Consider the following 15,435-nt stretch of genomic DNA (forward strand, 5'->3'; position numbering starts at 1 on the left):
CCAAATTTCTCCTGACCGTATTTATTTATGTTTATAATATGGTTTTAGTATAATCCTTGCTTGAAAGAAAGGGTGGCATAAAGAATTTGAATACTTTGCTTTTCCCTTCTCTGACTTGCTTCATGTGAGGTGTCTGGTGGTTGTGAGTAGTGGTACTTTGAACCACTTCCTCATAATCTGGCCTAAAAGATGTTGATGAGATGAGCAGCTTTCCATGATGTACGGGGATGTTGAGTGAGCACTTACTTTGTAGCATGGTAGCTCAGATCACATTCAACAATTTTTTGGCTCTCTGAGGCCTTGAGTTTTGTTAAGGGAGCAAAAGTTGGGAAAATGTGCACATACATCAGAAGAATCCATTTAAGAGATAAAGGAGGAAAGGAACTTGATAAGTAACTCCGTGGACGTCTTCTTTCCTAACCTATCTGAAGTATGTTTTATGTCACAGGAGAAAATTTTAACACCAAACCCAGATTATATGACCCTCATGTCTAGATCTTTCCCACTCTTTGTTTCATTTCTTCTCACTGGTGTACTCAAGAAGTTTTCTGACATTATCTTCTAAGCTCTAATGTTTTTCTTTTCATGTAGGAAACCTATGAGAATATCCCAGGCCAATCAAAGATCACATTCCTCTTACAAGCCATCAGAAATACAACAGCTGCTGAGGAGGTACTACTTGAATATTTGAGAATATGACGTTGCTACAGAACAACTTGGCTATCAGATGTGGGCAGAGTAGATAATGAGAACTGTTGTTTACTGCCTAGACGTTATCAGGACTTTGAACTTATTTTCTAAAAGCTACTTTGAAGTTATAATTTAAGTACTCTGTATTAAAAGTGAGAATTTCTTTTTTTCCATGTAAGATGATGTGTCTAGACTATTTGAAAGTTAGTGGTTCTTAAATAACTACATAAAAATTAGTAAATTTAAGTGAGTTCTGTAACTATAAAAAATTTTCTTCCTTGAAACCATTCTAAAGGAGGAAATTTAATTCGTGTAGTGTTTTAATGTGTTGCCAGATATTTCTGAATAAATACTTTGGTCTATCTTTAAAAATGTTATGCTTATAGCCATCTCTCAGTGGTGAAGAATATGTGCTAAAGATGTTTAGGAGCAAAGAGACACTTTGTGGAGTGCTTTAAAAATCATAGTTTTTGGCAAATTACTTAGTTACCTTATCAAATTCAAATTTATAATTTCTTACTGGTTTTCTGTGCATTTAGCAGCTAACTTTTTTCCCTTCCCCAAAGTAATATCCTTGAGTATACTGAATCTTAATTGAATAGTCTGTATTTATTTTGGAAAAGGAGTCAAAATACCCAAGTCTAGAAAACTTACCCACCTAGGAAGCATTGCATTTATGATTTGTAAAGGGAAACTTCTTTGCTAACAGTCACACTATGTGTAAAATGCTTATGTTAACACATGATGGAAGTGAAATCTGATTTCTAGTCAAATCAGTTTGAATTGGCAATTTCATGTTCTCTGGTAACACTTTGAAAACATTTTTAAAGTGCCCCAGTTTTTTAAAATAGATGACCCAAAAGGCGCTTCTTCACCTTTGTAACATATTCTCTGTTTCATTCAAAATGAATGTCAAACATGAAGAACAGACATATATAAGGTAACTTAAGTCTCTAAAAACAGTTGGCTATTTTAATTCTTGAAGATTGATGTAAGTCAGCTACAAAACAAATTTTAAAGCCAAGAATAATATGAAAATTAGTGAATTTTATTTTTAAAAACACATATTGAGCCATATTTAAATAATTTGATGTGATTTAGAAATTAGAGGATGATTGTGAACTGGCCTCAGCATCTTAATTGTGGCTTCATGGTTTCCAGCATATGTGTGAGAAGGACTGCACAAATTTTAACCACTTTTCGGGGGATTTTAACCACTTTGAATCCTTTCTAGAGCACACACTTTTTTGGAAAGTTTGCTATCTGCCAAAAGTAATTCAGATAAAAAGATTTCTCACTGAAAAGTATATGGAGAAAAAAATTGGCAAATTTTGTTTGTATAACATAACTTAAATCTTTTTGTGTTGGTCATAGTCCCAGAGTAGTTATGGTGATGACTAGCTGTAGCCCAGCAAAAAAAGAGTATGAAAAATTTGGTTTAATATTTGTGATGGCTTATTGATTTAATATGATAAAATTTTAGAATGGCAGTTGTCTTGACTTTTCTTTTGGTAATCTGAAGGAATATTATGCAGAAAACGCCAAACTTAAATATATTCTACAGATTTTAAAATGAGATAAGAATATGCACATTGAGACTGTTAACACTTTTTAGGTATTGAGAACTTGTATGTTTGCATGAGTGAAGCGTAAAGATAAACGGATTTGATAGCATTTTGTCTAAGAGGCTAATGAAAGGGCAGCAATGGGCAAGATAGGCCAGCCTGGGAGCAAAGATTAAGGGAGGAAAGGTGCTTCATTATGAGAGCCCGAGGCAGAGGTAGGAAAAGAACATTATAGGGTTTGCAATTTATATTAAGATTTGTTTTTCTCCAAAGAATGTATTAAAAATCAGAATTAAAGGCAGGTTTATCATTGCTAAGCTGTGTTCCTATTTGAGATCTAATGTGTTCAGGGCTTTTCTTCAGTTATACACAAAAACAGCTTTTGGGTGCCATTTTCTATATAGTAGACTGATGTGATTAGAAGGAATTTTATGTATTTTACCTATTTTTTTAAAAATCTGACAAAGTGCCTTTGAAATTAATTGTAAAAATAAAATAGTAAAATACATCAATGGCAGAGTGAATCTAGTTTGTTGGAAATTTTTTCTCTCATAAGACACCGAGTTATTAACAATGTTGTCTATTTATAGGCTAGACAAATGGCTGCTGTTCTCCTAAGACGTCTTTTGTCCTCTGCCTTTGATGAAGTCTATCCAACTCTTCCTTCTGACGTTCAGACTGCCATCAAGAGTGAACTACTGATGATTATTCAAATGGAAACACAGTCTAGCATGAGGAAAAAAATTTGTGATATTGCTGCGGAGCTGGCCCGGAATTTAATAGGTATGTATGCAGATACATTTATTATTATGTTATAGAAGAAAATGAGTATATCCTTCCTTTTTTTTTTTTAAGTGGAATCTTTTTAGAGAAATATTCACAAGTACCTGAGCACCATTTATTCTGTTCAAAATGAGAGTGATTATAGATTCTGCATTTAGAGCCAAAAATTAGAGATGTTTGTGAAATGTAGACATAATACTTACCCATTGGCCTTGGAAACATCCATGTGGAGAAATAATTTTATAGTTTACTTGAAAATTGTTGGTTTTATTTCCCTCTTAATCTGTAAAGTTTTGAAAGCACGTTCTAACTTACAATCTACTTTGTAGATTAAGCTTGCCAATAGAAGTAGAAATCAGTGGACTTCAGGTGCTTTTGCTGTTATGTTTGTGTATTTATAAATTGTGCATATGTGCTATTATACTGCTATACTTTGTATATTATAAAATACCCAAAAATATTTTTGAAGGATGAGATAAAAAGAAAACATTCAAAAATACATTTTACCAGCAGTCAAAACTTTTTGGCCATGCTGAAAATATTAATAATGTAGTGAAATATATTTCATTATTGTTTTGGACAGATTCATAGGTGTGATTTTAAACTCAGTTCACTTAGGTGGCATTTTTGGAGGTTGAAAAGGATACGTCACTAAAATAAGGGCTAAGTGGGAGAATTGTTGGTTGTACTTAGTAAATCATGACACTAATTTTTTAATCTCAGCTACCAGTAATGTAGAAGTTCTTGTTCCATTCAGCTTACTGGTATCAACCAGCTCTTAAAAACTAATAGGAAATGTGTTAAATTTTTTATTTTAAGTAAGTTCAAAACCATAGAAATTCAATGTTGAATTCTTTTAAAAGCTTAGAGAAGTCTATTTTCAAGTGTAAGTGTGCAGGTAGGAATTTTTATAGGTGACATCATTTCTACATCAAAATCACTTAATTATGGGAACTTTCCTAAACTGTTTCAAAGTGCTCTCTCCATAGGTTTTTTTTTTTTAAGCAGCTAATTTATTCCCCCTCAAAACGTCATCTTTATGTTGAAGGGATGGATTAAGCGTATTTTAATGTCAGCTAAGTAGCACACTTGTCATTTCAGAGAAGTTTAGCAAATATGGGGGAAATTTTTAAAAAGAAAGTACATAACTCAGCTGTAATTTCTGCAGCTAAGTTCTTTGTGACAATATAACTAGTGAGTTTCTTAACTGGTACAATATGTTTTTGTGCTTACTCATTTTTATTACAAAGTATCACAAAAATTCAGTATTTTTAAATCTTGTTTAAAAGTAAACATTGATAGCATGAGCACTGCTCTGGGTCCTGGGATTCCCACTCCCGTATCTTCTCCAGTTTGAAAGTAATAATTATTTTGGTTTCAAGACCTTGTTACCAAATATTAGCTTTTAAACTCTTTAATAACGATGGTATATATAAAAGATTGAACCAGTCAGATAGTCAAAAGTTTTGCCTTTTCTCCAAATCCCACTCCTTAGAAATAACCATGCTAAGATCTATGCTTATGTAACCCAAATACACACGGTTGCTTTTTACAAGATTATAATGCCATTTCTATAGTTAAAGGACCTACTTTTATTGGAATTGTTTTTTAAAATGTAGAGCACATGACACGTTCTACTACTGCATATTGAATGAGGCTTATGAAATGAAAGGATTCACCCTTAAATGTTGTGAAGTTTTAACTTGCACATTTTATGCCTGGGTTTCTTTACTTACAGATGAAGATGGCAACAACCAGTGGCCTGAAGGTTTGAAGTTCCTTTTTGATTCAGTCAGCTCTCAAAACATGGGACTGCGAGAAGCTGCCCTTCACATTTTCTGGTATATACATCGATCTCATTTTTAAAAAAAATTTTAATGTCATGAATGCACGAAGCACATTTTAATTAATTGTTTTAGTCCAACTTAACTTTTTAGACTTAAAATAATGCCTTTAGATAAGCTTTGTATTTGCATTGGAAGTGAAATTGAAAAAACACAGCTTTTTATTTCATATTATGAGTCTTTTTTGTATTCAGAGGTTCTCTGCAACTTTATTTCTTTCATTTGTCTCTTATGATTCTGAAGAAATTTCTGGAACAGTTTCTTCTTTATTTGGAGATTGACACAGTACTTAATGTAGCTTTTAGAAAGCCACTTTAATAATGGCATCTTGAAGAGAAAGAAAATGCTGGTGAATCCCTGTTGTTTTCTGGTCTTTTATGAGCAAGCTTTATGAAAACACTATATTTTAGTAAATTCATATATTTATAAGCAAATGGTCCAAGTTTGTAATTAAATGATTATCTGCATTAAGAAAATTTTTGGCATACTGTGTTATCATATGCTTCTACCACATTTAAAATGTAATATGATTAGATTTACAACTTTTTAAGATCATATACACTTTTAAAATAAGATACACCTGAGCATCAGAAGAGGCTAAAGGTAGATGTCACACTATTTTCTACTTCAGTTGTGAAATGGATCTTATATCAACAATCCAGAGTAGAGATTTAAGTAGAAGTATTAAGTTTAATTGTTTGCCAGATTTAAAGTGGAGCATAGCTTGGCCTACCTGGATCACCAAGGCTGGGAACAGATTGTCAGAAAGCGTGGTTACTGTAGTTACCATCTGAAACCCCGTCCTACACTCCATGTCGGCTTCCCACTGAGATGGAGTGTAAAACAAAGGGCTGGGATGGTTTGCTGAGTAACGTGCATCTGGGTTGCCTCTGCTCCCAGCCCAGTCCTCGCCACTACACTGTTCCGTTCACCTAACCCTGGAAGAGGATTGCTTGGAGGATGGGTGGATGATGTTCCACCTTAAGGATTGATGCACACTTGTGCAGTCAAGCTGGCGTTTAAGATTAGATTATAATACTACATGGTCTAGCTGACACTTTACTAAGATATAATGTAGTTTTTAAAGAGTGCTTTGGATCTGTTTTTTAGGAACTTTCCTGGAATTTTTGGGAACCAGCAGCAGCACTATTTAGATGTCATCAAACGGATGCTAGTTCAGTGTATGCAAGATCAGGAACATCCATCGGTAAGTAATTTCAAGTCCATTAATATTAACACCTAATTTAATATAACATCTAACTTGTGAAAGAAGTTTGTGTATTTGAAGATTGTCTTTACTTTTATACTTTAAAATACAAATACTGCTTTTACTGATAAGGAAAATTTCATCTGGAGTAAGAAAACTTGGATCCAGTAAAAATGCCTCATGTTTGACATTTTTCACTCTCTTCTTTTTAGATTAGAACATTGTCTGCTAGAGCTACAGCTGCATTTATACTTGCAAATGAGCATAACGTTGCTCTGTTCAAACATTTTGCAGACTTGTTACCCGGATTCTTACAGGTAAGAAAACAGTATAAAATTGGTGATAATTATATCTTTATTGGTTTTCTTTAAATTCTCATCAGAGCTCTCTAGTGCATTCATTTATTCAGTAAATATTTATTGCCTGCTATGTGCTGGCACTGGGCACGGGGAGTATAGGAGCAAACAAAATATGCAAACCTGTCCCCGTTGAGCATACATCTATTGCCTTTGGGAACTCTTAAAATATTTAGGTTAGAGTTTCAAAATTTATCTATAATGCAAATGATATAAGCAATTTATGCTTACTATTGAATATATAATCACATAGGTTTCTTTCATTTACTCGACCAAATAACCTGTGAAATTTAATGCCCATTTTACATAAGGAGAGTCTAAAGAGGAAAAGAGAAGAAATTTGCCCCAGGTCACAGTGTTGGTAAGTGGTAGAATAGTGCACAGTTCAAACCCAGATTGGACTACAGTCCTTACCCTTAACCACAGGGCTTGTAACAGCTTATGTTATAAAGTAAATAGTTTATAATTAATTCACATTATTAGATCCCAAGGTTGTTATTATTTTAAGGATACCTTCTGCCTCAATCAGAACATAAAATAAGGTAAGGTAAGTTAGAGTAGTGATTCTTAACCTTGTCAGACTCCAAACCACTTTTTATAACAAATATTTTGCAATTTCTTGTATTCTATCCTAAAATGAAATGTATGGATAATATAACATGCAAAAGTTTTAAAAATATTAGTATGTGACTCTAAGTGAATACAAAGAAGAAATAGAAAGTAACATAGAAAAAGAAAGTAATGCATAGTATATATGGCCTCCTTTTCCATATGTAAATGCTAGAGTGTGACTACAACAAAAATCATAGGAGACTAGGTGATTTCTGAGTGATCTATCCAAATGCAATAGCGAAAAACATGGACCAATACAGAGGTATCACTGACAAGTCAAATGCCAGGATTGCTGTTACTATTGATGATTTGGTTTCCAGAAAAGGTGAAGTTTCAGGCAAAACAAAGTATGTATGCATCCTTGGTTTATGGAGTATTTATGTTTTGGCAGGGGCGTTCATGGTGCATTAAAATCAGGCAAAAAATAACTTGTGAGTTAGGTTCTAGGTTCAGATCATTATAAACAAGTTTTTCATTTTTATAAGTGTCTGACACTTATGATCATGTGAAGTGCATGATAAAAAGGTCATGTGAATTCCTCATAAGCGTTTGTGTCAGATGCAGGATATCTAGTAACCCTGGCCTTTGCTATCCTCAATCTTGTGACAATCAAGAGACACCTCCTGGGAGAAATAGTGCCCTTGTTGAGAAGCACTGGGTTAGAGAGGATTAGAGCTAAAGCTGAAGGTTCCTACGTGATGCAGGGTTATTAGCAGGATTTCATAGAAACTCTTCTTACCATGCTATCAAACTGAGAAGATAATTTAGGTCAATGACAAAAGATTATCTGTTCCGTCCTATTGTATTAGTAGTTTATTACCTAAAAATCTTGAGTTCCTCAGCTGTTTAAGTCAATTTTAAATTTTTCTTCCTCTGAATTTAAAATGTTAGCCATAACCGTTAAGAGCTGTCACTCTGATGTAGGCAATGGTAGATACAGAATGCACACTTAAATGCCACAGTGACCAAACTGAGTGTCAAAGAAATAAATTGGGTGATACTGGACATTTTAAATGTATCATAGGATCTAGTATTTACTGTATTATGAAAAAGATTATGATATGGATATTGGAAGGACAGGAGAAGGGGATTCCTGGTTATGAAAAGAATTCTTTGACAGCTGTACGTTTTGTTATGTTGCTTATTATAGTTTCACTTGTTATAATTTTGACTTAGGTTTAGATCTTTATTTTATATGTTTCTAATTCAAAAGGAAGGTGTACATGTGGCTGTAGGTAGAACATTTGCATAATGCAGATTGCTAAGTTATTATTTAGCGAAAAACAGTCTAATAAGTATTTCTCTGTTGTCTGCCTCTTAATGTTTTGGCTAATGAGGTGTCATAAAGTGACTCTTGAACACAGAGTTTTTTTCTGTTTCATCTTTTCTAGGCTGTGAATGACTCATGCTATCAGAATGACGATTCAGTCCTGAAATCCCTGGTGGAGATTGCAGATACTGTGCCCAAGTATTTGCGTCCCCACTTGGAAGCTACTTTACAGCTAAGCCTAAAGGTAAGTTAAATACTTCAGTGAATGTTGTGTTTATTATTTTCAGTGAGTGAAGTAAACATACAAATCTGTCTTCTTTGTAGTTGTGTGGAGACACTAGCCTCAATAATATGCAACGCCAGCTTGCCCTTGAAGTAATCGTGACCCTCTCTGAGACTGCAGCTGCTATGTTAAGAAAACATACCAATATTGTTGCACAGACAAGTAAGTCAAAGGCCTTTAAATAGTTTGTGTTAATGTGGGAAAATTGTTGGAAAAATTAGCTGAGAATTATGTAAGTTCATGGATTTGTTGATATAATAAACGTTCTTTCAAAAATCAGATGAATTTGGGGAAATGTATCTATACATACTTATGTGCCTGGACCCAATATGGTGGCCATGCTTGGACACCCTGAAACCTCATAATAGCAGGCATGACTTGCAATGCCTGGAAATAAATCAGAAGAGGTAGATGGAGAAATTTGTTTCTTTAGAATATGTTTGTGGAGAAATTTAGATAATATATTGAATGACTAATAGAAAAACTAAATATTACTTCTCTCAAATTAATCTATAAATTCAATGTAATTTCAGTCAAAATCCTGATAGCGTTGGTCATGATAAGATTGATCGTAAAATTCATGTAGAAGAACATAGTGCCTGGAGTAGCCAAGACAGTTTTGGCAAAGTAGAGATCTTGCCCTGTCATCTTGAAGATTTAGAATTTGTTGATGCTGCGGGTGTAGACAAGTGGATCAGATGGAACAAAAGTGGAAGCAGATGCACTTACATGAAAGAAAGCAGGCTTAAAAAGATAACTCATCGAAGGTTGCTGCCAACTGGTTATTTCTGTGGGAAAAAATGTATCCCAACCTCAAATATCCTTTAAAAATCAATTTGGAGTTAATTAAACACCTAAATAATACAAATACATTTTACAAGTTTGACAGTTAGAAAAGGGTTTTTTCAAGATGGAATCACAAACCATAGATGCAAACATTGCTAACTAAATTTGCAAGTACTAAACAATTTTTTGACCAACCAAATACACCATGAGTGAAATTAAAAGATGAGCCACAGACTGGGAGAAAACAGTTACAGTGCACCCAATCAAGAAAGTTTTGGTATCTAGAAAGTGGGCAAAGTCTAGGAACAGGAAATTCACACCGGGAACCTAAAATAGCTAACAAACCCTGTTCAGTCTCAATAAAAACAAGTGTAATTGTGAAATACAAGTTGTCAGAAAGTTTGACAGTATCAAGTATTGATGATGAAGGGTGTGGATTGGAAAGAACTCTTCTTCACAGCTCCAGGGCACTTCACTGTGAAACAAGACAGGCCTCCTTTTAAATTTCCCTTAGGAATGCAAGTTTATGCAACCACTTGTGGAGAGCAGTTTAGTGGCTTTTTAGTAGTATTGAAGATACTTGTAACAGTTTCATGCCCTGAACTTAGCTTGTCAAGGAGATATGTATAAAGCTCATCAAAGCAAATTTTGTAATAGGAAAAAAATTGGAAACAACACAAACATTCATCAACAGGATAATGTGTTTATGCAATGGAATATTATAAAGTGATTAAGTTGAAATCCACACATGTTGAGAAAAAAACAAATCGCCAAAGAATACATATAATTCCATTTATTATATTAAAAAACCTTGAAACACGACTATATTTTATATATAGATATAGATGTCTGTAGTTGAAGTGCAAAAACAGTTTGGAAATGAGAAATACTGACTTGGTTATGGTGCTTGCATCTGGTGAGGGAGCGAGAGAAGGTAGTAGGATTTAGCAAGTTTGACTTTGTATCCTGAATGTTGCTCTTAAAAAGAACAAGATCTAAATAAAATGAGGCCAAAACGTTAAAATTTCATCAACCAGATGTTGGGGGAACAGGCAAATAATTTTCTTGTCTTTGTCTTGGAGGCAAAGTAAATCCTTCGTTTTTCATTTTTTACAAAAATTCTTGTGGGTAAGTCGCAATATTGACAACATAAAAAAGCCACAGTCTTCACGTATGAAATAATTATTTACTTCAGTTCCTCAGATGTTAGCAATGATGGTTGATCTTGAAGAGGATGAGGATTGGGCAAATGCGGATGAACTAGAAGATGACGATTTTGACAGGTAATTGCAGACATCAGATACTGTGTGAAGATTCCTTGACGGAATAGAAGAGGTCAGGTCGCAAGAGCTTTAGGTTACAAGGCCCGTCTCTTCCCTGCTGCATTCTGTAATCTGAAACTGAATTTTTAAGTTTCAAATATGGGGCACTTGGGCTTTCTGAAGTATGCATTTCTATATCAAATTTTGTCAATTACATTTATTTATATTTATTAAAGTAGCTATCTTTTCTACCCCATCTTACTCTAACTTTTCTTCAGAATTTTTTTAGTTTGAAAAAATTTATCTTTTAAGGTATGTATAAAGAAGCTTTATTGTGATAAATGCCTTTATGTGAATAGACCTCACTTAGAATAGTTGTTTCAGCACAGTTCCCTACGAAATACCCTATTTTCCCAATAGAAGGCAATTTAACATTAGGCTAGAGAGGAAACATTGGTGGTGAGATTGGGATAATAGGTTACAGTAGCACTGGCATTATTGTTACTCCTTTCCACTTAGGAGGCCCCCGTGAATATAGATTCCAATGGAAAAGTCAACCAAAATCTGTAGTTGCCATCCAGTAGTGATGATGGCCCTTACATGTGTGTGAAGCTTAGCACTTTAGAGCTGTTGTTTTGGTTCTTTCAACAGTCCTAAAGGTGCATTATTGTCTTACAGATGCAGGAATGGAGAGGGAAGTTTGAGCAATTTGTCCAAGCTTACGTAGCCAGTTAGTAGACTGGGGTTTAATACCACTTCTGTTATTCTCAGTGCGTTGTATACCTCCCTTTCTTGAAATTATTCCCCTGAAAGATTGGTAGTCAGTACAAACTATTGTAACAGATATTAGATTAAAAATAAAGACATTTGGGGGCCAGCCCCGTGGCCGAGTGGTTAAGTTCGCGCACTCTGCTATGGCAGCCCAGGGTTTTGCTGATTCAGATCCTGGGCGCAGACATGGCACCGCTCATCCGGCCACATTGAGGCGGCGTCCCTCGTGCCACAACTAGAAGGACCTACAACTAAAATATACAACTATGTATTGTGGGGATTTGGGAAGAAAAAAAAAGAAGATGGGCAACAGTTGTTAGCTCAGGTGCCAATCTTTAAAAAAATAGATAAATAATAAAAATAAAGACATTTGACTTACAGAATATATGGCACACTTTTGAGACTTAATTCTGTTATTAAAAATAACTGGCTTCTTGGGGCTGGCCCAGTGGCAAAGTGGTTAAGTTCACCTGCTCCACTTTGGCAGCTCAGGGTTTGCAGGTTCGGATCCCAGGAGTGGACTTAGCACAGCTCATCAGGCCACGCTGTGGCAGTATCCCACATAAAATAGAAGATGATTGGCAACAGATGTTAGCTCAACGCCAATCTTTGTCACCAAAAGAAAGAAAGAAAGAACTCACTTCTAGCTTTAATACTGAAGGATATGAAATTAATCCTTTACTGGAAATCACCTAATAGGGCTGAAGAGAAGTCTCAACTTAGATTGGGTTTCCTTTCCCTGGTTCGGTTACTGTAATATGCTGCTACCCCGCCTTTAATTTGCCCTGTAAATGGTGTTTAAATTTATATAGTTTATGAAGCTGTTTTTTCTGGACTGGATGAATAAGATCTCATCTGTGAGTAAATAGGCCGTAAAGATATTTTCAAGATAAGTTTAATGCTTAACTTGTTCTAAAAATCGTTGATAGCTTCATCTTCATAGTCGTGTCTCATAGAACAGTTAAAGATTATACACATGACAAACTCACTACTAATCTTGCAGTTCTAAGACAGTGCAAGGGCTTTTATGTCCAGATTTCTTCAGTTTTCAGTGAAAACACTAGAACGGAGTTTCACTTATGTGTAACTTTTGGCGATGCAGTTGGTGCCCCTTTCAAGGTGAACCCAGTGAGTGGGATCGTCCAGTGTCAGCCCTCTTCAGTCCTGTAAGTGCTGTGCATGGAGAAGTTTGAAGGATGCGTCTCCAGGAAAGGAGGCATCCAAGTCTCCTAAACCTGCTCACACTGCTGAGTCTTGAAAGTATCAGAAGCTAAGTTTTAGCTGAGGGCCGTGTGTGGGGAGAGGAAAAGAAAGGGAAAAGTCTTGAAAAATAAGATTCAGACATAAAAATTTTTATCTATGGTGAATCATGATAAAAATTTTATTCCCTCCTGCACCCCTTGACTCTAGGGTTTTCAACTCAGAACTAACTGCACTAGTACATTTGAAAGACCTCTTGAATTATTATTTTTCAGTCCTATTTGATAACATGTTTAGAAGTATGTCTGTACAGTATATTGTTCTTGGGTGTTTTGAATCTGTTGAATACATTATTTTGTTTGTGTGTAGCAATGCGGTTGCTGGTGAGAGTGCTTTGGACCGAATGGCTTGTGGACTTGGTGGAAAGCTCGTTCTGCCGATGATCAAGGAACACATTATGCAAATGCTTCAAAATCGTAAGCTATGTCTCTTTTAAATGTTAGAATAGTGGAATGTGGCTTCCTAAGTCTTAAACTCTAATTGCTTAGACTGTGTCTAAAAATTAATCTTTGCCTTTTTAGATTCTATGCTTAACCTAATTTTTATGAGATACTAATAAGGTTCTATTTAGTCAATCTTACACTAAAGAATGTTTTTCCTTATCACTACAAATATTACTCAGTTCTCCCCAGAACTGGCTTCAGTGTATAGGAAAAAATTTTAAGTTCTAAGGAAAATTTGCAGATTTTTCTCCCTAGCCAGAGATACCTATATTTGAATTTAAGACATTCTTATTTGGTTGTTTATGAAATATTAGCATATTTGATTCATATGATCTTCCTTCATCCACTATCTTTTACTTCAAAAAATGTCTAGTGTAATCAAAAGAAAAGGTACTTCTAAATTTCTATTATTTTCCTAACAAATTATTTGTTAGCTTTTGTACCTGTAATTTATATCAATGCCAAAAGTTGTTATATACATACTTTATTTTTGTCTTTTTAATTATAAAGTTAATGGGCTCGATTTTTTAAAAAATCAAACACAGAAATAAACTACAAGTTCCTTAAGTTAAATTCAGAGGTGGCCACTGTTAACTGTTCTCTGAGACTTTTCTCTGATCTCATTTATGCATTGTCTGCAGGGTCTTTTGAATGTGAATATACTATATAGACACACCATTACTGACCTTAAGTTTTTGTTCCACAGTACATCATATCGCCATGTAATAGCCTTCCTCATTTGTTTACCAGCCACGTAGCATTTCACAATTCCTCATTAAATACTAATAATTTTTATTGATTACAAATAATGCTGCTGCATACACTCTTCTACAGAAATCCTGGCTTACTTGTAATATTTATGTCTATAAGGTACATTACAAGAGACAGACTTGAGGGTCAAACCGTTGATTCGGGATCTTAAAGTTGTAAAACAGAGTAACAGAAGACCAGCTTCAAATGAAAGTGAATTATTTGGAACTCTAGCCCTTTTGCTACTTACTTAGCTCCTCCTTGTCATGTAAGATTCTTATTTATCCAAAATGGCATGGTCCAAAACCACTATCACTTTTTAATGATGTGATTTTATGTTTGGGTCTTGTATAATAGTTTTCCCCTTTTATTACCCCCTAAATTTTTTGAAGGTTTTTTCCCAAAGGGATGGAGATAGCATCACAGATTGCTCAACCTGTAAGAGCCTGCTAGAAAGAATCTAGCTTTTCCATTTTTAAGATGAAGAAAGTAAAGCCCAGAGACATCAAAAGGGTATACAAGGTCAACCAGCTGTTAAGTGTTTCTCCATTGATTCACATTATTCTTCAAATAGACTTGTTGTGGATGTGGTTGTGATTTGTAGCTAACGAATTTGACTTTAAAAGTTCCTTCTACAGCTTACTAGCTTGATGCAAAAGGCGTTACAAGTATGGCAGTAAACTCTTAATAAAAATTTGTTATTGCTAAATGTATGACTTTGAGCAAGTCTTTTGCACCTTTGTTTCCTCGTCTGTAAAATAGGAAAATGATGCTTGCCCTACACCCAGGATTGGGGTTAGGATCCAAAAATGTACTTAATATATGTGAAAAATGCTTTAACAGTGGTAAAAGTTACATATGTCCTAGTAACTGGACATAGACCTGACTTTATTTTAAAAAATAGTTTGTTTTTGCTCTAAATAATGAACAGAAAAAATTTTTTTAACCTTAAAATTCAGGGGAAGAAAATCATTTCTGAATCCCCATACCATACTAACGCATTTTGCTGAACATACTTCCAGGAACTCTGCACGCTGGGAATATATGAGGCATATCTTTTTTTATTTCTCTGAACCGCATATGGACATCTTTCTGTTTCAATAAGTACTTACTGCATTTCTTCTTTAAATTAATGAGTCCAGTATGCAAAGATTACTACCAGATATTGAAATATTGGTTTCCTAGGATTATTATTCCTCAGTTAAGAAATTTTGGTTTAATGGTATATTGAGTAATTGAAAAACACTTAAAACATATATAATAATGTTATTATTATAAATAATAAAGTTATAATACTTAATAGTAGCATTAGCAATTTTTCAGAAGTTTTTAACCATAGAATTAGTCACAGTAGAGTTAATCTTTACATGGGTTTTAGGCTCCCAAAAGTGAAACATTAAGTCTGATGTAATTTAGGATTTGTCTGCAACTTGGTTAAACCTTATACCAGCAGTTCTCAGACTTTCTCTCCTCGGGCTCCTTTACACTCTTAAAAATTACTACAGGGGCCAGCCCAGTGGTGCAGCGGTTAAGTGCGCATGTTCCACTTTGGT

General features: G+C 34.6%; 1 protein-coding gene across 4 annotated transcripts in view; it reads left to right on the forward strand.

Annotated features, from left to right (window-relative positions):
* IPO5 (importin 5) overlaps positions 1–15,435 on the forward strand; it is a 55,638-nt gene that overhangs the window by 21,212 nt on the left and 18,991 nt on the right. For all 4 annotated transcript variants that reach the window (XM_070239939.1, XM_023621747.2, XM_070239940.1 and 1 more), the window contains 9 exons: positions 592–672; positions 2,846–3,038; positions 4,777–4,879; positions 5,993–6,089; positions 6,302–6,406; positions 8,449–8,571; positions 8,652–8,772; positions 10,592–10,679; positions 12,999–13,105. In XM_070239939.1, coding sequence (XP_070096040.1) covers positions 592–672; positions 2,846–3,038; positions 4,777–4,879; positions 5,993–6,089; positions 6,302–6,406; positions 8,449–8,571; positions 8,652–8,772; positions 10,592–10,679; positions 12,999–13,105 — 1,018 coding nt within the window. The remainder of the gene's footprint in view (positions 1–591; positions 673–2,845; positions 3,039–4,776; positions 4,880–5,992; positions 6,090–6,301; positions 6,407–8,448; positions 8,572–8,651; positions 8,773–10,591; positions 10,680–12,998; positions 13,106–15,435) is intronic.

This window comes from Equus caballus, chromosome 17 (assembly GCF_041296265.1).
Source record: "Equus caballus isolate H_3958 breed thoroughbred chromosome 17, TB-T2T, whole genome shotgun sequence".
NCBI lineage: Eukaryota > Metazoa > Chordata > Mammalia > Perissodactyla > Equidae > Equus > Equus caballus.